General features: G+C 24.3%; 3 protein-coding genes across 3 annotated transcripts; all 3 read left to right on the top strand. All coding sequences in view use genetic code 6, as the record gives it.

The window, feature by feature from the left end:
* Positions 1–850: 850 nt before the first annotated feature.
* On the top strand, positions 851–8,614 carry TTHERM_01006580 (WD domain, G-beta repeat protein; the record flags this gene model as incomplete). The annotated part of the gene is made up of 2 exons (XM_001030850.2): positions 851–6,200; positions 6,276–8,614. The coding sequence occupies 2 exons, from the start codon at positions 851–853 to the stop codon at positions 8,612–8,614; spliced, it is 7,689 nt and encodes a 2,562-aa protein (XP_001030850.2).
* A 694-nt stretch (positions 8,615–9,308) lies between these two features.
* On the top strand, positions 9,309–16,907 carry TTHERM_01006570 (WD domain, G-beta repeat protein; the record flags this gene model as incomplete). Its single annotated transcript, XM_001030849.3, has 2 exons — positions 9,309–9,615; positions 9,670–16,907. 2 exons carry the CDS (start codon positions 9,309–9,311, stop codon positions 16,905–16,907), a joined length of 7,545 nt encoding a protein of 2,514 aa, XP_001030849.3.
* Positions 16,908–17,519: 612 nt separating this feature from the next.
* On the top strand, positions 17,520–25,322 carry TTHERM_001006569 (WD domain, G-beta repeat protein; the record flags this gene model as incomplete). Its single annotated transcript, XM_012798549.1, has 3 exons — positions 17,520–18,400; positions 18,746–18,969; positions 19,024–25,322. The coding sequence occupies 3 exons, from the start codon at positions 17,520–17,522 to the stop codon at positions 25,320–25,322; spliced, it is 7,404 nt and encodes a 2,467-aa protein (XP_012654003.1).
* Between the last annotated feature and the right edge of the window lie 914 nt (positions 25,323–26,236).

Below are 26,236 nucleotides of genomic sequence, written 5' to 3'. Positions count from 1 at the left end.
TCACAAATTCCTCTAAAATGGATGATGTATTTAAAAAAGAGTTTTAATAAATAGCTTTATAGATTAAATTTGACATTCCTATTAAGAAAAAGCAACTTCTAGTTAACCATCAAGTTTATTTCAAAATAAAATTATTTTAAAAGAGTGAAATAAGTAATCAATTGAAAGCAAAAAATGAATAGAATCCTTAAAAACAATTTTAAATTTCAAAAATTTAAGCTACTTGTCTAAAAAAAAATACAAAGTTAAGCGTGCATTTCTTTTCTGAATAAAGATTTGCTTTTGTTGTATGAAAAGGAATATATAAGAGAGAAAATTGGTGTTAACATTCATACATTGAAAATTCATTGATCTTTAAGGGGTCTTTAATATATATTTTGTTACTACTGCTATCACTACTGCCTTTAGAACTGGTGCGCATTTAAATTGATATAATTATTTTACTTAATTTGTGTTAATAAAATATAATAGACTTAAAGAATGCGAAGCCGCTAGACTATGTTTAAAGATATTTTTAATTTTATGCAAAAATTCTATTTTTGTGTACTTTATATAATAAATATTTATAAAAATGAATGTAAGCTATATCTTTTTAATTTATTTATTTATTTATTATTTTTCAATTATAAATTGATTGAAATAAATCATGGTATAGAAATATCCAGTTCATAATATTTTAATAGCAGGTAAAGTTATAAAATACTTTTATTTATACCTATTTAGTTTTATATTGATGTATCTCTCTTATTAAAATAAAATTGATATTCTATTAAAGATATTTTAAAGTAAGTAACAAAAATTAAGAGAAAAGCAAAAAAAAGATAGTAATAGGAGAAGTAGACCAAAAAATATGAGAGTAATATAAGAGGGATTTAGAGCAAAATATTAAGCGGAAAAAATAAAGAAGATGCCAAAGCCTAAGAAATAAGAAATTAAATTGAAAAGCATCAAGAAGTTTAAAGATATGCCTTTAATTTAGGCGAAAAAAGAAGATTTGAGTTAGGATTTTGCGTATGATTTGCAAACATCATTAGAAATAGTTGATCAATTAAAAAAACATGAAACCACTAGGTAGTAGTTAAAATAGTTTTAAGTCAATAAAAAACAAGCTCTAAAGGTATCAAAGAAGGTAGATTTTAATTAAAATCAATAGTTTGTTCAATTTCAAAAACAAAAGACTTAATAAAGATGGACTATTATTTCAAAATAACTGTATACTCATCAGAAAAATATTGAAGAATTGCTTACTAACCTTTTTAGTCTTCAATGCTTCTTTAATTTAGCAAAAATTTAAAAGAAAATAAGGCTGAATTAATTAATAGACTCAATAGAACTTCTCTTGGAAGAAAAAACAAAACAAAAATAAACTAAAACAAGAATACTTTTTCAAATTTTAGCACAAAAAAGATAATAGCAAATAAAAATGAAAGCAATAATGAAAACAATTTATGAAGAGAATCGTAAGTTGAGGTTATCAAGTAAAGAAAAACTTAATTACAGAGATGAATAAGAAGTAAATAATCAAATTTAATATCTAAGTTAAAATGAATTTATAATTTCTTTGCAAGAAAACTTCAAAGAAGAAATAATGGAAAGTTAAAACTCAATTAAAGAAAAAGTAGAATTTTCAAATCAAAAAATTAAAAATCTTGTTAAAGTAAAAAGCGAAAAGCTTTAATAAATATTTCGAGTTGCCTGTTAATTAAATTAAAGAGAAATATCAAATGCATTGAGAGCCTAATCTAAAACATGTGAAAGGTTGATGCTAAGAAAAATGTAAACAGAAACTCTTAAAAAAAGCTAATATTAAGAAAAAAAGGAGTGCTTTGAAGTAAGGCCAGGAACAAGTAAAAATAAAAATTAGAAAATTAATGATGACAATCGAGAATAGCATCAAAAAAAACTAGATGATAAACAATATTAGAGGAGGTTTTAAGTAGCTACATGCGATAGCTATTAGCAGAGGAAATTTAAGCAAAGTCTTTCTTCATAAATGGAAATTAATTTTAGCATATCCTAGGTTCAAAGAAATAATCTGCAAAATTTAGTTTTGAAAAATCAAATAGATTAATTCAATAAAAAATTAATTAGCCATGTCTACAAGCATAAATTAAGAGAAAATAATGAAAATAATAAAATTTAGTATCTAGATTAATTCAAAGAAGAAACAAAAAGGTTAACTTCAAGCTTTATTTCTGAAAACCAGTTAAGATTGAGGAAGTAACAAAGTTTTAATTTCTCATTTGCTAAGATAATAAACACACATTTTGAATCATCAGGGAAGTCTGCATATGATAGTTAGAAAAACTAATACAATCACTAGTAATAATTTAAAATTTAAAATATTTAAGAGGATGCATTTACTAATAACAAAAGCTATTAATAACCAATCAATTGTGAATATCGCTTTAGACTTTATTGGGATTATATTTTCCAGCTGTTTTAACTATCAAAATTGAATTTGTATGAAATTTATGAGCTCAAAAAATAGAAAAGCGAATTTAGAAAATTAAGAAGCATATTAAAATTTAAAGAAGACAAACTTTTTGGTGGAGGAGTATGTGGCAGTAAGTCAAAAGTTGCGCCTATAAACAGAGTTTATGTATAAAAGAATCAAAGGGATGATGAAATCACTTTTAAAATGTTTAATGAATAATATAAAATATATTTCAATAAACATAAAATAAGTGAAAAAGAAATAGAAGGACATGTAAGAAGGATGATTGAAAATAGTCTTTATGATTATAGAGAAGACATAATTTAAGTTAAAATTAGACATAAAGTTATTGATATGATTAATTTATTAATCAATTATTTTCTTATCATTAGATAAAGCAAGTCAACTTAGTCAATACAATCTGATATTAACTTAATAAACAATAAGTTGGAAACACTTATTATATATTGCAAAGAGAATAAAGAGAGACATCCTTGTTTGGATCTTTATCAATATTTTGATATCTTAAAAACTTTGAATGGTTAAAGATAAGGTTTAGATGAAATTAATAAAAGTGTTGCAGCCTAAATTATTTTAAATGTTATTCAAGTTGCTAAATTTGGAGCTGGATTTGTCAGTATAGCTGGAGTTTTCTAAAATTTTATTAATATATAAAAAGATTTAAACGAAATAAAGGATTTTATCAAAAAAATTTATCAGCCTTCAATTGATTTAGCAGAAAAAGGACTTGAAAGCTATTCTAATTACAACTCTAATAATATTGCAAATAATATGTAAGCATTGTGGCTTAGAAAAGTTTATTATCTGGGAGATAATCTTTCTCAGTAAGATCCAATTTAAGAAATCATGTTTTATTTAGAAGAATATCCTAAAATAGTAAATAAAGACACACAATTGTTTGTTTTCATGCAATTAAATTATTTATTGTCAAAGCAATAAATAGAAGATAATTTCTAAAAGATTTCTAAAAGATTTGAAAATGAGTAAAAGCAAGAACTTATTATAAAATTATCAAATAATCTGTAAGTTAAAAAATATTCTGAAACCATTTTAGATAAAATAAAAATGATAGCAAATTTAATAGCTTAAAACACTTAATTTAGATATATTAAAGCATAGTTACTCTTATACTTTGCTAAAATATTTTAAAAGACAAATTAAAATTAATTTCAAAATATTACTATAAATATAATAGCTAATTACTTGTAAGAAAAAGAAAAATCTGTTAAAATTATTTATCAAAACAATTAAATTATTAGAGATTTTAATGATAACCATCTTAATCTTACTAAAAAATAAATCTTAGATCAAATAAATGAGAACACAAATTAAATAACAGATTATTTAGATGATAAAGAAAAATTCAGTAATTTTGCATATAAAATTTAAAATGAAATAGACTTAGATAAGTAACTTGCTAAGAATTATGTTGAATTGTGGGAATAAAGTGTGCAGCAGAGGTAGAAAAAATTAAAAATGACGCATAAAGATGATGCATTACTTGAAGCCATTCATTTATATGTTAATTAATAGATTACATACTAGGAAGGTTATAAAATTAACACAGAAGGAAGAGATGCTGTAAAATAGATTATTGAATAATTCCTCATTCCAAATTTTGTATTTTCTTCTGATGATAGCTAAAACAAAGAGGAAAGCTAGTTTTAAAGTTAAGAAGTAAATTAAAACAAGTGTAAAATCATATCAATTTTAGCAGAAGGAGGTTCGGGAAAGTCAATGCTGTTAAAAAAGTTAGAAGTTGAACTACTGAATCGTGATTCAGAATACACAAAAGATACTAGATCTTATTTCATTCCGTTTATCATCAAGTGCAACTCTTTAGATAGAAAATAACCATCTTTAGAAGACTATTTAGAATCTGTGAAAATAAAGAGAAAAGACATCGATATGTTAAAGAACTCTGAAAGAAATAAACTAATCATGCTCGATGGTTATGATGAATATACTGGAGAATACTTTAAGGTTTATGAGAAATTAAAACTCAACGATTGGGTAAATACTCTCGTTATTGTAACTTCTAGATTAGAGAAAATAGCAATATCTGATGCTAAAAAGTACTTTAACTACTATGATAACTAAGGAAAATAAGCTAAAAATAATAATTCGTTTGGAATCTACAAGCTCCAAAAAATTACAGATAAAGACATTGAAGATTACTTAGAAAAGTATTAAAAATATTCAAAAAAAAAGAAAGATTTTCACGATTTAATTAAAGAAATTATATCCAAAAATAAATAGCTAAATAAATTACTAGAGCTACCTATTAATTTATACCTAATATCAAGAATGATTGAAGAAATTGATATTACTGATCAAAAAATTTCAAATGGCTTGTCGCAAGTTTCAGATCAGATTGAGATATAAGAGTTTTTTTTCTTATAAAAATTCAAAAGCCAATCTCAAATTTTTATTGAAAAATAATAAGAGCTAAATTTAAATGATAATTAAAGACAAGAATTAATTGAAAAAGTATAATAATGTTACTTTGAATACTTTTAGTTAATTGCTATGCAAATGTTTATTTAAAAAGGTTAAAAATCAAATTATCTTTCAACAACAAGAGAGTCTATTCAATTTTAACCAAGTGAAGAGGTATCTGTTCTCTTCAATAAATATAATCTCAATATAAATAGCCTCATATAAAATCTAAATAACTATATTGATTGTAAAGTCATAACAAGAATTAATTTAAAATTAGATGCAGAAAATACTAAGAATCAATCTTAAAATAATAAATAGAAAGATTAATAGGAAAACAATAAATGTTAAGAATTTGAGTTCAGACATAAATCTCTTTTTGAATATTTTGCTGCCAGGGCTATGAAATATGATTTTGATATTCATAAAGAAAATATCTATGAATTAGATATAAAGTAACTAAAAGAATTCAATATAAATAAAAGAATTATCATGAGCAACCAAAGAAATGCATCAGAGCAATAAATTCTTTTAAAACTTTATAAATTAATGTAAATTGATATTCACTCATAGTTTTCAGAGAATAATTATAGTGAATAAGACATATCTAAAACAAATAAGTACATTCAATTTATTAAAAAATCTACAATTTTAAAACCCACTGAAAAAAGCTAAATTGATGTTGGAGCATCAAATTTATTATCAGCACTCTTTCTTTCAAAATTCTTATTTCCAGATTTGATTTTTAAAAAATGCTCATTTTCTTAAGCTTACATCTCTTCTAAATATCCTAAACTTGCTTAATTTGAGGAATGTAACTTAAGTGATTCGTTTATTCACTAACAAGATTTAGAAAATTATGAAACTTCTAACACTAAAAATGCAGCTTTTAATAGTTTCTAAAAATAGTTTGATACTGAAGACATTTATTCTTTTAAGCAAGTTATATTTTATAAAAATACTCTTGTATCTATAACAAAAACTGGATATATCAATTAATTTGAAATTTCTCAAAATAAAAATCAACCATGTAAAAAATTATAATCAAAAAAAATTACTAATTCCCGTTTGGAAAGTATTGAATATGCTAGCACAAAAAATGTTTTTATAATTAGAGCGATTCGATCTTTATTTGAGATTAATACTCAAACTTTTGAGACAATTAATACTTTCTCTTTTGCACATCCTATTTCCAGCTTAGCAATAAATAATTCAATGTACTTAGTTACCTTAAACACACAATAAATATTTTATGGAGATTTATAAAATGATTTCATACTTCTAGATGAAAATAAAATTTAAGGTAAATAGTGTTTAATGCTAAACAATTCAATCATAGCCTCTTAAAATAAAAAAATTAATATTTATAATTTATCAGATTTTAAAATTATATAAGAGATAAAAAATGAATCTTGTAATTTGGCTGTATCTTCCTTTACTTCAGATGGCAAGTATCTTGCAATAAAGATCAATGATAAGATTTGTAAAATATTGAATACAGGAAATAAATTCAAACTAATATAGAGTATTGATGAAGGTTAGGTTTAAATTTCGTAAATAGCTTTTTCTCCTGATGGTAAGTATCTGGCAATCAGTTCAAATAAGAAAACTTCCATATTTTAGAATAAAGAAAAGGGATTCTAATTAATAAAATCTATTGATGAAGGGTAAAACAAAATAGTTAACTCAATTGTTTTTTCTGAAGATGGAAAGTATTTTGCAATGGCTTCAGAAGATAATACTTGCAAAATATTGAATGTAGAAAATAACTTCGAATGCATAAATACTATTGAAGGACATACTGATTCGGTCTCTTCTGTTGCTTTTTCTGCTGATGGTAAATATCTTGTAACAGGTTCTTAGGATAATACTTGCATATTATGGGAAGTAAAAAATGAATTATAAATGATACATACTATAAAAGGACATACTAAAAAGATCTCTTCGGTTGCTTTTTCTGCTAATAACAAGTACCTTGCAACAGGTTCTTTGGATAAAACTTGCAAAATCTGGGATCTAGATAAATTATAACATATTAAGACAATTGAAGATCCTACTTCAGAAATTTGTTAAGTTGCATTTTCTCCAGATAGCAAATTTCTTGCAACTAGTTCTTACTAAAATACATGCAAAATCTGGAATGTAGAAAATGAATTTAACATTTTAAAAACTATCCAAACTGGTGATGATAATATAATATGTCATATAGCTTTTTCTACTGATGGTAATTATTTGGCAACAACAACTCGTTAAGGTAATAGTGTTTGCATGATAAATATCTGGAAAGTAAAAAATGATGGATTTGAACAGCTTAAAACAATTGAAACTGGCCATACTAATGAGATTAGCTCACTTGCTTTCTCTGCTGATTGCAAGTATCTCGCATCAGGTTCACATGGCGCATGCAATATTTGGAATGTATAAGATGGATTCTAAAAAGAAATTACTATTAAAGAAGATATTAATAAAGTTTCTTCAATTCATTTTTCTGCAGATAGCAAGTACCTAGCAACTAGTTCATTTGATGATAAGACTTGCTAAATCTGGAATGTAGAAAATAAATTTAAACTCATAAATAAAATTTAAGGACATGAAAGCTGTATTTTCTCAATAGCTTTTTCTGCAGATGGAAAATATCTAGCAACAGGTTCAAAAGATAAAACTTGCAAATTATGGAATTTAGAATAAGGATTTGAACTCATGAATTAGATTATTGGTGACAATAATTATTTGAATGTTTGTTCAGCTATTTTTTCTTCAGATAACAAATATTTAGCAACAGTCTAAGGTGACAATACATGTAAAATTTGGAGTGTAGAGAATGGATTAGAACTAATTTACACTATTGAGAATCATCCTAATTAGATTTTATCAGTTATTTTTTCTTCAGATGGTAAATACCTTGCAATAGGTTCAAAAGATTCGACATGTAAAATCTGGAAAATTAAAAATGGTTTGGAGCTAATAAAAACTATCAACGCACAAAATGATAAAATTAACCCAGTTGCTTTTTCTATAGATGGCAAGTACCTAGCAACATATTGTATGGATATGACTTGCAAAATCTGGAATATAGAAAATGGATTTAAACTAATTAATACAGTTAAAGACCATTCTTAATAAATTTCCTCAGTTGCTTTTTCTGCTAATTACAAATATCTTGCAACAGGTTCTATTGATAAAACTTGTAAAATCTGGAATGTAGAAAATAATTTTTAACTTATAAAGGACATTAAAGAACACTCAAAAGATATTTATACAGTTGATTTTTCTTCAGATGGGAAGTTTCTCGTAACAGTTTCACATGATTGCTACTGCAAAATCTGGAACGTAGAAAATAAATTCAAACTAAAAAAAAAGATAGAAATTAATCCTAAAAGTAAAATATCAGTTAGTTTTTCTGCAGATTCCAAATATTTAATAACATGTTCCTATGATTTTACATTTAAAATTTGGAATACAGAAAATGAATTTTAACTCATTCATGAGATTAAAATAGATCATCCTTAAGGTAATTAAGAAGGTTTTTCTAAAATTTCTAAAGATTGTAAGTATTTAGCAACCATTTCTTTAGGTATTTGTAAAATCTGGAATGTTGAAAAAGTTTTGAAACTGTTGAATAAAAATGGAGCATAAAATAACGATACTTAAGCAGTTTCTTGTTAGACAAAGATTTAAAATATTAAAAATATTTTCTAATAAGTTTATTAACTGTGAAAATCATTAGTATTAAATTTTTATATTCGTACTTAATATTAAAAATTATAATTTAATTAGTTTTTTTGACTAAACAATTAAAATAAATTATATAATTTATATTATTTTAATTATAAAAAAATTTTTTATGGAATACTGATTTTTATATTAATTTAGAATAAAAATATCTTTTTAAAGAAAAATTTAAGTAAAATACTTTTTTAATTTTAATTATTTACTATATTTATTAATTTTATAAGATAATGACCAATTAAACAGTTGGCTTTTACCAATAAATATTGTATTATTTACCCTCAGTATATATTATCTATTACTATTTCTTTTACTTAGAGAATGTCCTTTAAATCCATTTTAAATAATATTTCAGTTGTTTATTAAATTTAGTAAAAAATTGATTAAGTTAATAAAATTATGTACTTTAGAGATTTTTTTAATATAATTTGTGATTTATTCACAATTAATAAAAAATAATTATTTTATTTCAATTTTTCGTTTTTCTTAAATAAAAAGTCGTTTTTTTATGAAATTAATTAAAAAACTGAATGGCAATTTTCTTCTAAAATTAAATAAATATTTGTCGTATTATACAGCTTCCTAATTTAATTACTTATTTCCTATTTATTTATCTTTTAGATTTAATTAAATTAACAAAAGAAAAATCAAAGATTTAGAAGAAGTAAAGTGTTAGAAAAAAATGAGAGTAAAATCTGTAGGAACTAAAGCTAAATATTTAACCAAACTTACCAAAAATGTGGAAAAGTTTAAAAATTAAGCTGAGATTAAAGAAACCTTCCCTTAAGTTAAATAAATAGTTTTAGATGGAGGTATTGTAAGATAACTGTTTTTATTATCAAGGATAGCTGCTGATAAGCTCAAAAATAATGGAATAACTAGAAATGGAATTAAATAGAGATAGCACTTAGAGATATTTTTTGAAAAGGGCTCAAAGAATATTGATCTTCCTTTTAATCATTTTTCAGACCAAAATAGAATGCTCAAGAGTAGAAAATAAATAAGAATAATCATTTTTTAAAAATTATATCTTTATATAATAGGCAATAGAGAGTTGCATACCAACGTTTACTATGTAAAGAAACTCTACAACAGAGCAAAGCTATCATAGGTTTAGATGCTGAATAGATTAAAAGACTAAATTTAAAAGTATTATGTAGCAAGGGTATATTTCACTACTTAAATAAAAAAAATAGCAGATACAAATTAGGAAAACCAATTAAAAGTCTATTATGAAAAAATGGATGAGAAATAATTCAGATTAAAAAGCTGTTAAATGTTTATCTTAGAAAACTAAGAAACAGGTGAAGCAATGTATGGTTTTGCTTAACGAAAGATTGATGCATTAAGATTTTCTATAAAACTAATTGAATGTGATTTTAGGAATTAAATAAAAGTAGAACTTTCAAAAATATTTAAAAAAGTTCTTCCTAAAATAGGCAGCAGAAAGTTTGGAGAGCTTTCTTAACAATAAATATAGATATTCTTATTAGATAAGTTGTTTCTATAATAATCAAGATCACTCTCAAAAGCCTTATCGATAGAAAGAAAATAAATTTAGATAAAAAACGCTAAAGCATTTGATGAACAAAAGATATTGAAAAAACAAGAAAAAGATAGTAACAATTCAAAGGAAAAATTCATTTTAAATTTAGACATTAAAATTAATATAGGAAATTCAATAAAAAATTTAAGAATTTCTCAGCCTTAAAGAGTATATCTGTTGAATTTAATATAAAAAAATTAAATGACTAAATTTAATAATAAGTTATTCACTATTCTTACTAAATAAGCATTTTAGAATGAGATAACTAAAAAGTATGAAAATAAATATTATTAAAATAGTATATCTTAGCAAGTAATTAATTAAATTACAATGAATAAATTATCTAATGATACATCAAATAGAGTTTGCATTTAAACTCATCAAGCTAGTTAACAAGAAGAGTATCAATCCTCTAGTCTAAGGCTTTCGAAAAATAATTTTATTTAGTTAAGAAAAATCAACATCTTAAGTCTCTTTGAGTAAAATGGTTATGATAATTTTAATAAAGGACAACTTAAGCTTTCAACAAAAGATTTATAAGAAAATTAAGAATAATTATTACTGTAAGCAAATAAAAAACTCAAATAGTAATTCATAATCCAAACTTCAGAAGATAAACTTTTAGGAGGAGGAATTTGTGGTAGCAAATCGAAAATAGGAAAATTAAATAAAAATAAGTAAATGAAGTAAATTATTGATGGATAGGAATAACTTAAGAAGGAATTCGAAATTTAGAGTGAAGAGAATAAAAAAATTGAGGAATAACCTCGATTCAAAAAGTTTAATGATTCGTATAGTGAGTATTTTACAACTAAAACAGTTAGTGAAGATGAAATAGAAACAGATGTTAGATTGATTATTGAAGAGACTCTATTCAGGTACAGAGAATAAATAGTTAGGCAAGAAATTAGACATAAAGTCATAAATATGATTAACTTGTTAATAAACTATTTGTTAATCATTAGATAAAGTAATTCATAATAATCAATTCAATCTGATATTAACTCAATAACTGATAAATTGCTCATACTCATTACATATTGTAAAGAAAATAAAGACAAGATTCCATGCTTGGATCTTTTTCAATATTTTGACTTCCTAAAAACATTGAATTCTTAAAGATAGGGTTTAGATGAAGCTAATAAAAGTGTAGCAGTCAAAATCATTTCAAAAATTGTTTAGATTGCTAAATTCGGAGCTGGATTTGTAAGTATTGCAGGAGCCGTAAAAAATTTAACAGAAATAGATTTAAATTAAATAAATCAATTTATAAATGAGATTAAATAAATTGTTCAACAAATTACTTCTAAATCTTCAACAGAAGCTGTACAAATAGGACTTAAAGGCTATTCTGATTATAATACCAATAACATTGCCAATAACATGTAAGCTTTATGGTTGAAGAAAGTTGAATATTTAGGAGAAAATATTTCATAAAATGATGCAATTTAAGAAATATTTTTCTATTTAGAAGAATCTCCAAAGATAACAAATAAAGATATCCAATTGTTTGTTTACATGCAGTTAAACTATTTACTTTCTAAATAGAAAATTGAAGATAATTTTGATTAATTAACTAAGAAATTTAAAGAATCAAAAAAGCAAGAACTAATAATTCAATTATCAAACATTCTACAAGTTAAAGATTATTCTGATAGTATCGCTGATAAAATAAAGAATATTGCAAGTTTAATTGCCTCAAGTAATTAATTTAGATATATTAAAGCTTAGTTACTTTTATACTTTGCCTAAATCCTTTTAATGCTAAATGCATAAAATGAATTTACAGATATCATGATAAATATTGTCTCAAATTATTTATAGGAAAAATAAAAATGTGTTTAAATTATTTATAAAAATAATTGGATAATGGCAGATTTCATACATAAACGACTTGATAAAGCTCTAATTTTAATATAAATAAACGAATAAAAAAATTAGTTAATGAAGCATTTAGAAAATAAATAATAGTATTATGAATTTGCAAATAGTATTTAAAATGAAAATGATTTAGATAAATTACTTGCTAAATATTACGTTGAAATGTGGGAATAAAGTGTTAAGCAGAGATAGAAAAATCTTGAAATAAGTCACAAAGATGATGCTCTACTAGAAGCAATACACTTATATGTTAATTAACAAATAACTTACTTAGAAGGTTATAAAATTAATACAGAAGAGAAGGACGCAGTGAAATAAATTATTGATTAATTTCTCATCCCTAATTTTGAGAGTTCTTCTGATGATGTTCAAGATTAAAATCAGCAAAAAATTGAAAAATATAATTCTAATAAGTGTAGGATCATATCTATTTTAGCAGAAGGAGGATCTGGTAAATCTATGCTTCTAAAAAAGCTAGAAGTCGAGCTACTGAAAGGCACTGATTCAGAATATACAAAAGACCAAAGATCCGATTTCATACCATTTATTATTAAATGTAACTCTCTGGATAGAGAAAAACCTTCGATTGAGGACTATCTACAATCTGTAAATATAAAAAAAGAGGATGTGGATTTGTTAAAGAAATCTGAGAGAAATAAACTAATCATGCTAGATGGCTATGATGAATATACTGGAGATTATTTTAAAGTTTACTAAAAATTAAAATTAAATGAATGGGTGAACACTCTAGTGATTGTTACTTCTAGATTAGAAAAAATCACAGTTTCTGATGCCAAAAAATACTTTAGTTATTATGATAATTAAGGAAAATAAGGTTAATTAAATTCCTATGCAATTTTTAAATTGGAAAAAATTACAAAATAGGACATTGAAGATTATTTAGAAAAATATAAAAAATAGTAAGGAAATCAAAGAGAATTGAAAATAAATCAACTTTCAGAGATTATTCATAAAAATTAATAATTAACTGAATTATTAATGTTACCTATTAATTTATATCTCACCACAAGAATGATAGCAGATATCGATCTAGGTGATCAAAAAATTATAAAGACTTTTCATTAAGTTTCAGATCAAGTTGAGATTTAAGAGCTCTTCTTTTAATAGCAATTCAAAAAACAATCTTAAATTTTTATTGAGAAATAAAATTAACTAAATTTAAACCAATAAGAAAAATAAGAACTAATCGAAAAAGTAGAATCTTGCTACTTCGAATATTTTTAATCAATTGCTATGAAAATGCTTATCTAAAAAGGTTAAAAATTAAATTATCTTTCAATAACAAGAGACTCTGTGTAATTTTAACTAAGGGAGGAGATTTCTACTATCTTCAAAAAAAATAAGTTAAAGATCGATGATCTCATTAAAGAACTAAATAACTATGTTGATTCTAGAATTATTACAAGAGTTCAATTGAAATTTGATTAACAAAATAATAACAATCAATCCCAAAATAATAAATAGAAAGATTAAGATGAGAATAAATTTTAAGAATTTGAGTTCAGACATAAATCTCTTTTTGAATATTTTGCTGCTAGGGCTATGAAATATGATTTTGATATTCATAGAGAGAATATCTATAAATTAGATATAAAGCATCTAAAAGAATTTAATATAAATAAAAGAATTATCATGAGCAACCAAACGAATGCATCAGAGTCATAAATTCTTTAAAAATTCTATAAACTAATGTAATCTGAAATAGATTCATAGAATTTCAAGAAAATATATGCCAAAGAAGATATTTCTTAAACAAGCAAATACATACAATACATTAAAAAATCTACGATTTCAAAAAATTCTGAAAAAAGCCAAATTGATATTGGAGCATCCAATTTATTATCAGCTCTCTTTCTTTCCAAATTTTATTTTCCAAATTTGATTTTTGAAAAGTGTTCATTTTCATAAGCATACATCTCTTCAGAATATCCTAAACTTGTTGAATTTAAGGATTGTAATTTAAGTAACTCATTTATTCTAAAATAAAATTTAGAAAATTATGAGACTTCAAATCTTACAAATGCATCATTTGGTACTTTCTAAAAACAATTTGATACTTAGAATTTTTTCTCTTTCAACGGAGTAATATTTCATAAAGGTTATCTTGTATCAATAACTAATACTGGCTATGTAAATTAATTTGACATATCACAAAATAATAATCAAACTTTTAAATTGGTGTTATCAAAAAAAATAACTGATACCCATTTGAAAAGTATTCGTTTTATCAATGCAAAAAACATTTTTGTTATTAGAACAAATAGATCGTTATTTGAAATAAATCCTCAAAATTTTGAAATAATTAATACTTTCACTTTTGCCTTTCCTATTTCTAGCTTTGGAATAAATGATTCAAAATATATTATTACCTTAAATACTAATTAAACATTTTATGGTGATATTTAAAATGGTTTCAAAATTCTTGATGAAAATAAATTTTAAGCCACATACTCTTTACTAATAAATAATAAAATTATTACTTCTACAAATAAAGAAGTTAATATCTATGATTTTTAAACTCACTCAATCATAGAAAGTATTAAAGATTGCCGTAACATTGATTTAAGTATATCTTCTTTATCTCCAAATTGCAAGTATCTTGCAACAGTTTCAGATTATAAAAATTGCAAAATCTGGAATTTAGAAAATGGATTTCAACTGATAAAAACAATTGAAGGGCACTAAAGATCAATTTCCTCAATTACCTTTTCTGCAGATGGCAAGTATTTAGCAACTGGATCAAAAGATAGCACTTGTCAAATCTGGAATGCAGAAAATGACTTCCAACTCTAAAATACTATTGAAGGACATAAATAATATATTTACTCAGTTGCTTTTTCTGCCGATGGGAAGTATCTTGCAACAAGTTCAGAAGATGATTCTTGCAAAATCTGGGACATAGAAAATGGATTTAAACTCAAAAATTCTATTTAAGGGCATACATAATTTATTTTATCATCTGCTTTTTCTGCAGATGGCAAGTATCTCGCAACAGGTTCAAAAGATTTCACTTGCAATATATGGAATCTAGAAAACGGATACTAACTCATAAATACAATTAATGGACATACAGATAAAATTTAATCGGTTGATTTCTCTGCAGATGGCAAGTATCTAGCAACAGGTTCTTAGGATAAAACTTGCAAAATCTGGAATGTACAAAATGGATTCTAACTCACAAATTCGATTGAAGGACATAATGGTGGAATTTTCTCTGTTAATTTTTCTGCAGATAGCAAATATTTAGCAACTGGTTCAGATGATGGAACTTGCAAAATATGGAATGCTGAAAATAGATTTTAACTCTAAAATACTATTGAAGGGCATAGTGTTTATTCAATTGATTTTTCAACAGATGGAAACTATCTCGCGACGGGCTCATAAGATGGCACCTGTAAAATCTGGAATTTAAAAAATGAATTTTAACTCACAAATACGATTGAATCAAGCCATGGTTCAAATTGCTTAGTTGCTTTTTCTTCAGATTGCAATTATCTGGCAACAGGTTCAGGAGGCACTATAAAAATCTGGAATGCAGAAAACGGATTCTAACTTATGAATACAATTAATGGAGATACTGATGCAATCTATTCACTTGCTTTTTCACCAGATAGCAAGTATCTTGCAATTGGTTGTTTCTAGTTAAGTGAAATATCATGTAAAATCTGGGATGTAGAAAATGGATTTCAAATGATAAATGCAATTGAGACAGGACATGTTTAATCAATTAATTCAGTTACTTTCTCTGCAGATAGCAAGTATCTTGCAACAGGTTCTTGGGATAAAACTTTTAAAATCTGGAATGTTCAAAATGGGTTTCAATTCATAAACACGATCTAAGGACATACTCACTGGATTTACTCAGTTGCTTTTTCTACAGATAGTAAGTATTTGGCTACAGGTTCTATAGATAAAACTTGTAAAATATGGAATGTTGAAAATGGATTTCAACTTACAAATACACTTGAAGTTGGAGTAATTAATCTTCAATCATCAGTTGCTTTTTCTGCAAATGGAAAGTATCTTGCAACAGGTTCTGAAAATTTCACTTGCAAAATATGGAATGCAGAAAATGGGTTTTAACTCATAAATAAGATTGAAAAAGAAGCTGAAGTAGCTGCTTTTTCTGTAGATGGAAAATATTTCATAAATAATATGTGTGATGTATGGAATGTTGAAAATGGATTCTAATTGATAAAAAATATTGAAGGACATCCTGGGTAAATTAACTCAGTTGCTTTTTCTGCAGACGGTAAGTATCTCGCTGTTGGTACTTATGATTATACTTGCTAGATTTGGAATGTAGAAAATGGATTTAAACCAATAAATACTTTAGAAACAGGATATGTAAGAGCGATTAATTCAATTGCTTTTTCACCAAATGGCAAGTATCTCGCAACAGCTGCTTATGATAATCCTTTTTAAATCTGGAATGTAGAAAATGGATTTCAACTCATAAATAAGATTGAAGTACCACCAAGGCATATTATTGTGTCAATTGCTTTTTCTGCAGATAGCAAGTACCTCGCAACAGGTTCTCATGATAAAACTTGCAAAATCTGGAGTGTAGAAAATGGATTTCAGCTCATAAATACTATTGAAGGACATACTAAATTAATTACCTCAATTGCTTTTTCTGCTGATGGCAAGTATCTTGCAACTGGTTCTCATGATAACACCTGCAAAATATGGGATGTAGAAAATGGATTTCAATTATTGATTAAAAATGAAAAAACGAATGAAATAAATGCTATTGCTTCATAGGAAAAAAAAAATTAAAACGAAGAGATTTTAATTAGGTAAATAAAACCAAAATAAGTTTATCAAATTTGAAATTTATGTGTTAAACTTTTATATTTAATATTTCTATCTCTTTTATTAGAAAATAAATATTGACAGAATATATATTTTAATTTTTCATGAAAAAAATTTTGATTTACAAATTATATAATTAATTCAATATTTTAAAGCATTCATAATAAAAATTTATTTAAAAAAATAATTTTTTATGTTAAAATAAATAAATTAAATTTTAAATAAATAATTATTCCTATTTATTAAGAGAAATTTGAGAAATTAGTTTCACAAGTAATTTTTTATAATATTATTTAAAATAAATATATTTTATTCATTTTATCGTTTTATATTCTTATTTATTTTTTAAGAGTTTTTAGTCACAAAATATTTGTTAATTTATATTTCCGTTTTTAATCTGCAGAATAGGTTGTTTATTAAAAAAAATTTTTAACTTTTACTAATTTTTTAAACACAAACATTAAAAGATGAATTCATTTTCATTTATTTAAATAAAAAATTTGATTATGTTAAGTATAACTTTTTTACTACTTTAAATAAATACATCATTTTGAATTATTTTTTAGATTTAATTAAATTAAGATAAAGAAACAGCTAAAAAATAATAGCAAGAAAAGAAAAAGAATTAAAATGAGAGTAAAATCAGTAGGTATTAGGGTTAAAGATTAATCTAAACTTGGGAAAAAGGTTTTAAAGCCAAATAAATATGCGAATATTTATAAAAAAAGAGTGGGGCTTTAAGAAATCTCTCCATTTTTGAAGGAAAAAGCTATGTTAAGAAACGATTTAGCTAAGGATATATAAAAACTATCAGAAATAATTGATCTACACAAACAAAATGAGGCCAAAAGGTAAATAACTATCTAAGTCAATGAATATTATGCTAAAAATGTATCAAAGAAGTTAAATTCTAACTCTAATTAAGAGTATAGATATCTCAAAAAGCGCAAGACTAAACAATAAATAAGGATGATTATTCAAAAGTAACTTTATCCCCATTTAATAGATTTGATTACCAATCTTTTCGCTGCTCAACATTTTATTGAAGGAGAAAAGATTTCAATAAAAGAATAGATGATGAGCTTAAAAGAATAAGTAAGACAACCATATCAGGAAGATTTAGAATAATCATTAAGAAAGGTATTTATGCAAAAATTAGCATAAAAAAATAAGGTAATTAATATAAATGAGATTAATAAAGGTATTAGTGTACCTAGTACTTAAATAGTTGAATTTAATGTTAAAGAAGAAATAGACTCAAAAGATGGCAATGCTTAATTTAAAAAAGATTAATTTAAAAATTGTAAATAAGAGTGTTTGAATGAAAAAAATGTTAATACAAACCAAATTTATGAATAAGTAGAACTTTCAAATGAAATAACAGGCTTTAATATAGAAAAAAGTAGAAATTTTGAATCATAAGTTAGGTTCTATCACTATGAAAAGATTAAAGAATATTCAAATGATATTAAATTCTTATCTAATCAAACTAATGGTGAAATGAATTAGAAGTATCTAGATCAAAAATGTTAATTCAAATGCAAGAAATATTTGAATTCGTAAATATTATTAATCAAAGATTGTTTTGTGGTAAATGAAAAAAAATAGATACCAAAAATAGTAATTTCTTTAAATTAAATAAATAGCTCAAATACAATTGAAATAATTTTCAGAAATGTATTCCATAATTTAGCAAATGATTTAAAAGGATAAAATTAGGAGATTAGCATGAGCTTATCTTAGACTCAAAGAAGATACCTCCTAAATTTAATTTTAAACAATAAAATATCCCAATTTAATAAAAAGTTAATTAATATTCATTAATAGCAAAAATCAATATAAAATAATAAAAATAGTCAACACATTAGTAAAAAGCACTAATTAAATTTATCAGAAATAAGCTTCCTCTAATATTCATAAAGCTTAAAAATTCACATGTAGTAATAGTTAAGCATTAAAAAAAATATTTTTGACATGAAAAAAGAGGCATTCCAAAAAGAATGCTTTAGCAATAACTAGATTTAATTCTCCTGTGTTACAAATTAACAACATTAATAATCAATAATTAATTCAACATTGAGTTAAAAATTATGTAAAATTACAAAAAATAACTAATTTAAATGTTAATTTAAAGTTTTAGAAGATAAGTTGTTAGGAGGAGGAGGAGTTTGTGGAAGTAAATCAAAAGTCGGACCTTTAGAATCAAGAATAGAGTAAAAATAGAAAAAAATGAAGTAAATCATAAATGGGAAAGGGTAACTTGAAATAGATTTCTAAATTTAGAGTGATAACAATGATGATCAAGAAGTAGATGATATATTCAAAGATTTTAATGAATAATATAATAAGTATATTAATACTTCAAAAGTCAGTGAAAAAGTAATAGAAACTCATGTTAGATTAATAATTGAAGATTCTCTACATAAATTTAGAGAATAAATAGTTTAGTAAGACATTAGACATAAAGTTATTGATATGATTAACTTATTAATCAATTATTTACTCATTATTAGATAAAATAACTCAACTTAATCAATACAATCTGATATTAATTAAGTAACTGATAAGCTGGAAACACTAATTATATATTGCAAAGAAAATAAAGAGAGACACCCTTGCTTAGATCTTTATTAATACTTTGAGATTTTAAAGACTTTGAATTCTTAAAGATAAGGCTTAGATGAAGCAAACAAAAGTGTTGCAATATAGATCATTTAAAAAGTTATTTAAGTTACTAAATTTGGAGCAGGATTTGTTAGTATTGCAGGAGCTATCAAAAATTTAACAGAAATTAACTTAAAAGAAATAAATGAATTTATTAATCAAATTAAATAAATAGTTCAAAAACTTACTTCTGATTCTTCAACTGGTGCTATAAAAATAGGACTTGATAGCTATTCTGACTATAACTCCAACAATATTGCTAATAATATGTAAGCCTTGTGGCTAAGAAAAGTTCAATACATGGGAGACAGTCTTTCTCAAAGCGATCCTATTTAAGAAATAATCTTTTATCTGGAAGAGTCTCCAAAAATAATAAATAAAGATACTCAACTATTTATTTATATGCAATTAAATTATCTGTTATCAAAATAAAAATTGGAAGATAATTTTAAAAAACTATCTGAGGTGTTCAAAGATTCGAATAAAAATGAATTAATAACTAAGTTATCAAATAGTTTACAAGTAAAAGAATTTTCTGATAGTGTCATAGATAAGCTTAAAAATATAGCAAATCTGATTGCACAAAACAATCAATTTAGATATATAAAAGCTTAGTTGCTTTTATACTTTGCTCAAATTATTTAACTGACCAACAAGAATGAATTTACTGATATTATGACTGACATAATATCTAATTACTTACAAGAGAAATAAAAGTCTGTGAAGATTGTTTATAGAAACAATTAGATTATGGCAGATTTCATTCATAATCATCTTAATAAAACTTAAATTTTAACTTAAATAGACTAGTTCAAGTAATAAATGGCCAAGCATTTAGATAATAAGTAATAGTACAATGACTTTGCATATGATATTTCAAATGAAAAAGAATTAGATAGGTAGCTTGCAAAGTATTTTGTAGAAATGTGGGAACAAAGTGTTAAATAAAGATAGAAAAAGCTCGAAATAACTCATAAAGACGATGTATTATTGGAAGCAATTCATTTATATGTTAATTAATAGATTACTTACTCTGAAGGTTATAAAATTGATACAAAAGAAAAAGATGCTGTCAAATAAATTATATAATAATTCCTCATCCCTAACTTTGTATTATCTTAAGATGACATTTAACAATAAAATGAGAACCAACAAAATTTACAACGATCTAATTAATCTTCATGTAAAATCATATCAATTTTAGCAGAAGGAGGTTCTGGAAAGTCGATGCTTTTAAAAAAGTTAGAATTTGAACTATTAAATCGTGATTCTGAATATACAAAAGATTTCAGATCTGAGTTCATACCATTTATTATCAAGTTCAACTCTTTAGATAGAGAAAAACCATCTATTGAAGACTATCTAGAGTCCCTTAATATTAAGAGAAAAGATATTGATAATTTAAAGAAATCTGAGAGAAATAAATTAATCATGCTTGATGGTTATGATGAATATACAGGAAACTATTTTAAGGTTTACTAAAAATTATAACTTAATGAATGGGTAAATACTCTAGTTATTGTTACTTCTAGATTAGAAAAAATAACAGTTTCTGATGCTAAACTCTACTTTAATTACTATGATTAGTAAGGTAACTAAGGTGATAATAATTCATTTTCAATTTTAAAACTTGAAAAAATAACAGTTGAAGATATCAATGACTATTTGTAAAAATATAAAAAACAATCATAAAACCAAAAAGATTTTAATCCATAAAGTCATGATAAACTGCAAGAAATTATATTTAAAAACAAATAATTAACTAATTTACTTAAGCTTCCTATCAATTTGTATCTTACAACTAGAATGATTATAGATATAAATCTTAATGATGAGAATACTTCAAAAGCATTTTAGGAGTTTTCTGACTAGATTGAGATACAAGAATTATTTTTCTCATAACAATTCAAAAAATAATCTCAGATTTTTATTGAACAACAGTAATAATTAAAACTAAATGAGAAACAAAGATAAGAATTATTGGAAAAAATAGAATCCTGCTACTTTGAATACTTCTAGTCTATAGCTATGCATATGTTCATTTAAAAAGGCTAAAAATCAAATTACCTTTCAATAACAAGAGACTCTATTCAATTTAAGCCTAGAGAAGATGTTTCTGCTTTCTTCAAATAAAATAAATTAAAGATAGATGATATCATTAAAAAACTGCATAATTATGTTGATTCTAGAGCTATTACAAAGATTAAATTGAAACTTGATGAGGATAATGCTGAGAGTTCTTAAAATGAGAAACAGAAAGTAAAAGATGACGAAACATAATAAGAATTTGAGTTCAGACATAAATCACTCTTTGAATATTTTGCTGCTAGGGCAATAAAATATGATTTTGATCTGCATAAAGAAAACATCTTTAAATTAGACATTTCATAACTTAAAAAATTTAATATTAATAAAAAAATCATCATGAGTAACCAAAAAAATTCATCCGAACAATAAATTCTACTAAAACTTTACAAACTTATGTTATCAGATATTCAATCATCTTTTTTTAAGAAAACTTATTATTAAGAAGATATATCTAAAGCAAATAGGTATATTTAATATCTTAAAAAATCCACAATTTCAAAGTAAACTGAAAAGAGCGAAATAGATGTTGGAGCTTCTAATTTATTATCAGCTCTCTATCTTTCAAAATTATCATATCCTAGTTTGACTTTCAAAAAATGTTCATTTTCTTAGGCATATATCATTAATGGATCGCCTAAGCTTGCCATATTTAATGACTGTAATTTAAATGATTCACTAATTTATAGATAAAACTTAGAAAACTTTGAAACTTCAAACACTAAAAATGCAATTTTTGATAATTTATAAAAACACTTTGGTACTGATGATATTTACTCATTTATGTAAGCCATATTTTATAAGAATACTCTTGTCACTATCTCAAAAACTGGTTATATAAATTAATTTGAGATTAATCAAAATATAGATTAATGCTGTAAAAAACTAAAATCAAAACATATTATCAATGATACTTTAAAAAGAATTTATTTTATTAACACAAAAAATATATTTGTTGTTTTAGCAAGAAAGTCTCTATTTGAGATTAATGCAGAAACTTTTGATATAATAAACACTTTCTCTTTTAATTATATTATTAACAGTTTTGCAATAAATAACTCAAAATATATTGTTACTTTTTAAAACTATAGTATATTTTATGGTGATATTTAAAATGGCTTCACACTTCTTGATTAAATAAAAATTTAAGCTGACTAAATTTTATCAATTAATAATAAAATTTTAACTTATCAAAATAAAGAAATTAATATTTATAATTTGTCAAATCTCTAGTTAGTTAAAAATATAAAAAATTTTCCCTGTAATTTTTACATAGCTTCCTTAACACCTGATGGCAAGTACCTTGCAGCATAATCAAGTGGCAATACTTGCAAAATATGGAATATAGAAAATGGATTGGAACTCGTATATACAATCCAAGAGCATAAGGGTGATATTTATTCTATTTGTTTTTCTAATGATGGCAAGTATCTAGCAACAAGTTCGGAAGATAAAACTTGCATGATCTGGAATGTAGAAAAGGGATTTGAACTACTTCAGACTATTGAAGAAAAGGATCATTCTTTTTTTTAATATGTTAGTTTTTCATAAAATGGTTAATATCTTGTGACCATCTCTAGAGATATTAGTTGTAAAATTTGGAGCATAGAAAAAGGATTTGAGTTTGTAAATAAGATTGAAGGGCATACATAAATAGTTCAATCAGTTGCTTTTTCTCCAGATGGTAAGTATCTTGCTACAAGTTCATTTGATTAAACTTACAAAATCTGGAATATAGAAAAAGGATATGATCTCGTAAATACTATTCAAGGACATACAGATAAGATTACATATATAACATTTTCTTCTAATAGTAAACTTTTAGCAACAGCTTCTTATGATAAAACTTGCAAAATATGGCAAGTTGAAAAAGGATTTGAGCTAATTATTTCGATTGAAACAGGAACTGATTGGATACCTTAACTTTCTTTTTCCACCAATGGTAAGTATCTTGCAGGGTGTTCTAATGATAAAACTTGTAAAGTCTGGAATCTAGAGAATCATTTTGAGCTTTAGTATTCAATTGAAGGACATACAGGTTGTGTAAAATCAGTAGCTTTTTCTCCTGATAGTAAGTATCTTGCAACAGGTTCTCATGATAGAACATTCAAAATCTGGAATGTAGAATAAGGGTTTAAACTGGCATATAATATTGAAACGTAATAGCAATAAATTCTATCAATAGCTTTTTCTCCAGACGGTAAGTATCTTGCATCAAGTTCTTAGGATCATACTTGTAAAATTTGGAATGCAGTGAATGGATATGAATTTATAAATAAGATTGAAGGACATACAGGAGAAGTCAAATCAGTAGCTTTTTCACCAGATAATAAGTATCTCGCAACAGGTTCTAACGATCATACTTCTAGAATATGGAATGTAGAAAAGGGATTTGAACTCATAAATTGTATTAAAGACCATATGGGATATATTAACTAAGTTGCTTTTTCTACAGATAGCAAATACGTTGTAACAGGTTCTGACGATTATACCTGCAAAGTCTGGAATATAGAAAAAGGATTTGAGCTAATTAATATCGAGGAAAAACATAAAAGTATAGTTTCTGCAGCTGCTTTTAGTATAGATGGCTAGTATCTAGTAACTTGTTCATATGATAAAACATTCAAAATTTGGGATGCACAAAAAGAATTTGAGCTTATAAATACAAAAATAGCACATACAAAAACAATTAAATAAGTTAGTTTTTCACAAGATGGTAGATATCTAGCAACATGTTCTCAAGATCAAACCTGTAAAATTTTCAATGTAGAAAAAGGGTTTGAGCTCATAAAAACGATTGAACAAGGGCATACTGGATCTATACTAACAGTTGCTTTTTCTTCAAATAGCAGATATCTCGCTACAGGTTCATAAGATAATACTTGCAAGATCTGGGATGTAGATAATGAATTTGAGCTTATAAAATCACTTCAAGGTCATACTGGTGAGATTTTAAAAGTTTGCTTTTCCATAGATGAAAAGTATCTTGCAACATGTTCTTAAGATAATACATGCAGAATTTGGAATGTTGAAAATGAATTTTAACTCTATATCACAATTGAAGCACATACAGAATCTATTGCTTGTATTAATTTTTCTCGAGATGGAAGATTTTTTGCTACAGGTTCTTGGGATTATACTTGTAAAATCTGGGATGTTAAAAATGGATTTCAGCTCATGTACACTCTTGAAGGATATGCAGAAGGATTTAGTGCACTTGCTTTTTCTAAAGATAGTAAATATTTAGTAACAGGTTCATTTGATAGCAATTGCAAGATTTGGGATATACAAAAAGGATTTGTGCTCATTAACATAATTCATACATATTATACTTTTATACACTCAATTTAATTTTCACCTGATGGAAAATACCTTACAATAAGTTAAAATAGTTGTACTAGCATCTGGGATTTAGAAAAAGGATTTAAGTTCATTAATATGATTGAAGAATGTGTACAAGACATTTCTTCATTTGCTTTTTCTGCAGACGGTAATTATTTTGGAGTTTCTTTAAGTGAAAATAAATAAAAAGTCTGGAATATAGAAACAGGATTTGATTTATTGAGTAAAGATGACATAGAAAAGTATAATATTAAGTTAAAATCCAATATAAACTAAGATAAAAATATGTTAATTCCGATATTAAAAAATCTAAATATATTTAAATAGGTTTATTAAATATGAAAATTAAGAGTTTTTTATAATTTACTTGATTTTAAACTTAGTTAAATCGAATATAAATTTAAGTTATTTAGATTAATTGATAAATGTTCTGTACTCATTCATATTTTTACATTTTTTTGGATACTTTAAAACTAAAAATATATATTCTTAAAAATTTTATCGAATTCTCAAATTGAATTCACGCTTATTTTCTAAAATTATTAATTATGTTAAGATGTGCTCTAAAAACTTTTTATTTTTCATAAAATTCTTAAATCTTTTTAAAATATTTAATCATTTGGACTATTCAATCCATAAATAAGTAAAATAATAATTTAATTTTTAAAAATGATTTAATCAAAAATTTATTTTCTATAGATTTTAATAGCACAAATTACTAAATAGGTTCTTTTTTAAAGTTATTTAAAGTTAAAAAATAAATTTAATAATTTTTTATTTTCTTAAATATTCTAAGAAATAAAATTATGTTTCAACCTTTCATTTTTGTTTAAATGAATTCACTTTTAAATAAATAAAATGAATACTCTACCCCGTTATTAATAAAAATTAAGAGTAAATTTCGTAATTTATACATAAATTAAAAATTTTGTAAACATAAATATGAATATATTTTTGCATAACAGTTTCTATGTCATTTTATCAAGAATAATCTATATATATTAATTGTTATCATTATTAATATTGATTTTGACTAATTTTAATTATGATATTTTTTCACATTCAATTAATTTTAGAAAATATATATTTAATTTATTTGTCATAAAAATATATATTATAATTTTAATATTAATAAATATATTATTTCTTTTGTATTTATTTTTCTTTTACAAATATAAAAACATACATGTTTTTAAAACAATTTATTCATTTTCTTTCTATAAGATTATTAGATGTCTCTCCATCATAATTTTAAA

The sequence above is a fragment of the Tetrahymena thermophila genome (genome assembly GCF_000189635.1).
Source record: "Tetrahymena thermophila SB210 genomic scaffold scf_8254581, whole genome shotgun sequence".
NCBI classification, from domain to species: Eukaryota; Ciliophora; class Oligohymenophorea; order Hymenostomatida; family Tetrahymenidae; genus Tetrahymena; species Tetrahymena thermophila.
This window is presented reverse-complemented; position numbering and strand designations above follow the sequence as displayed.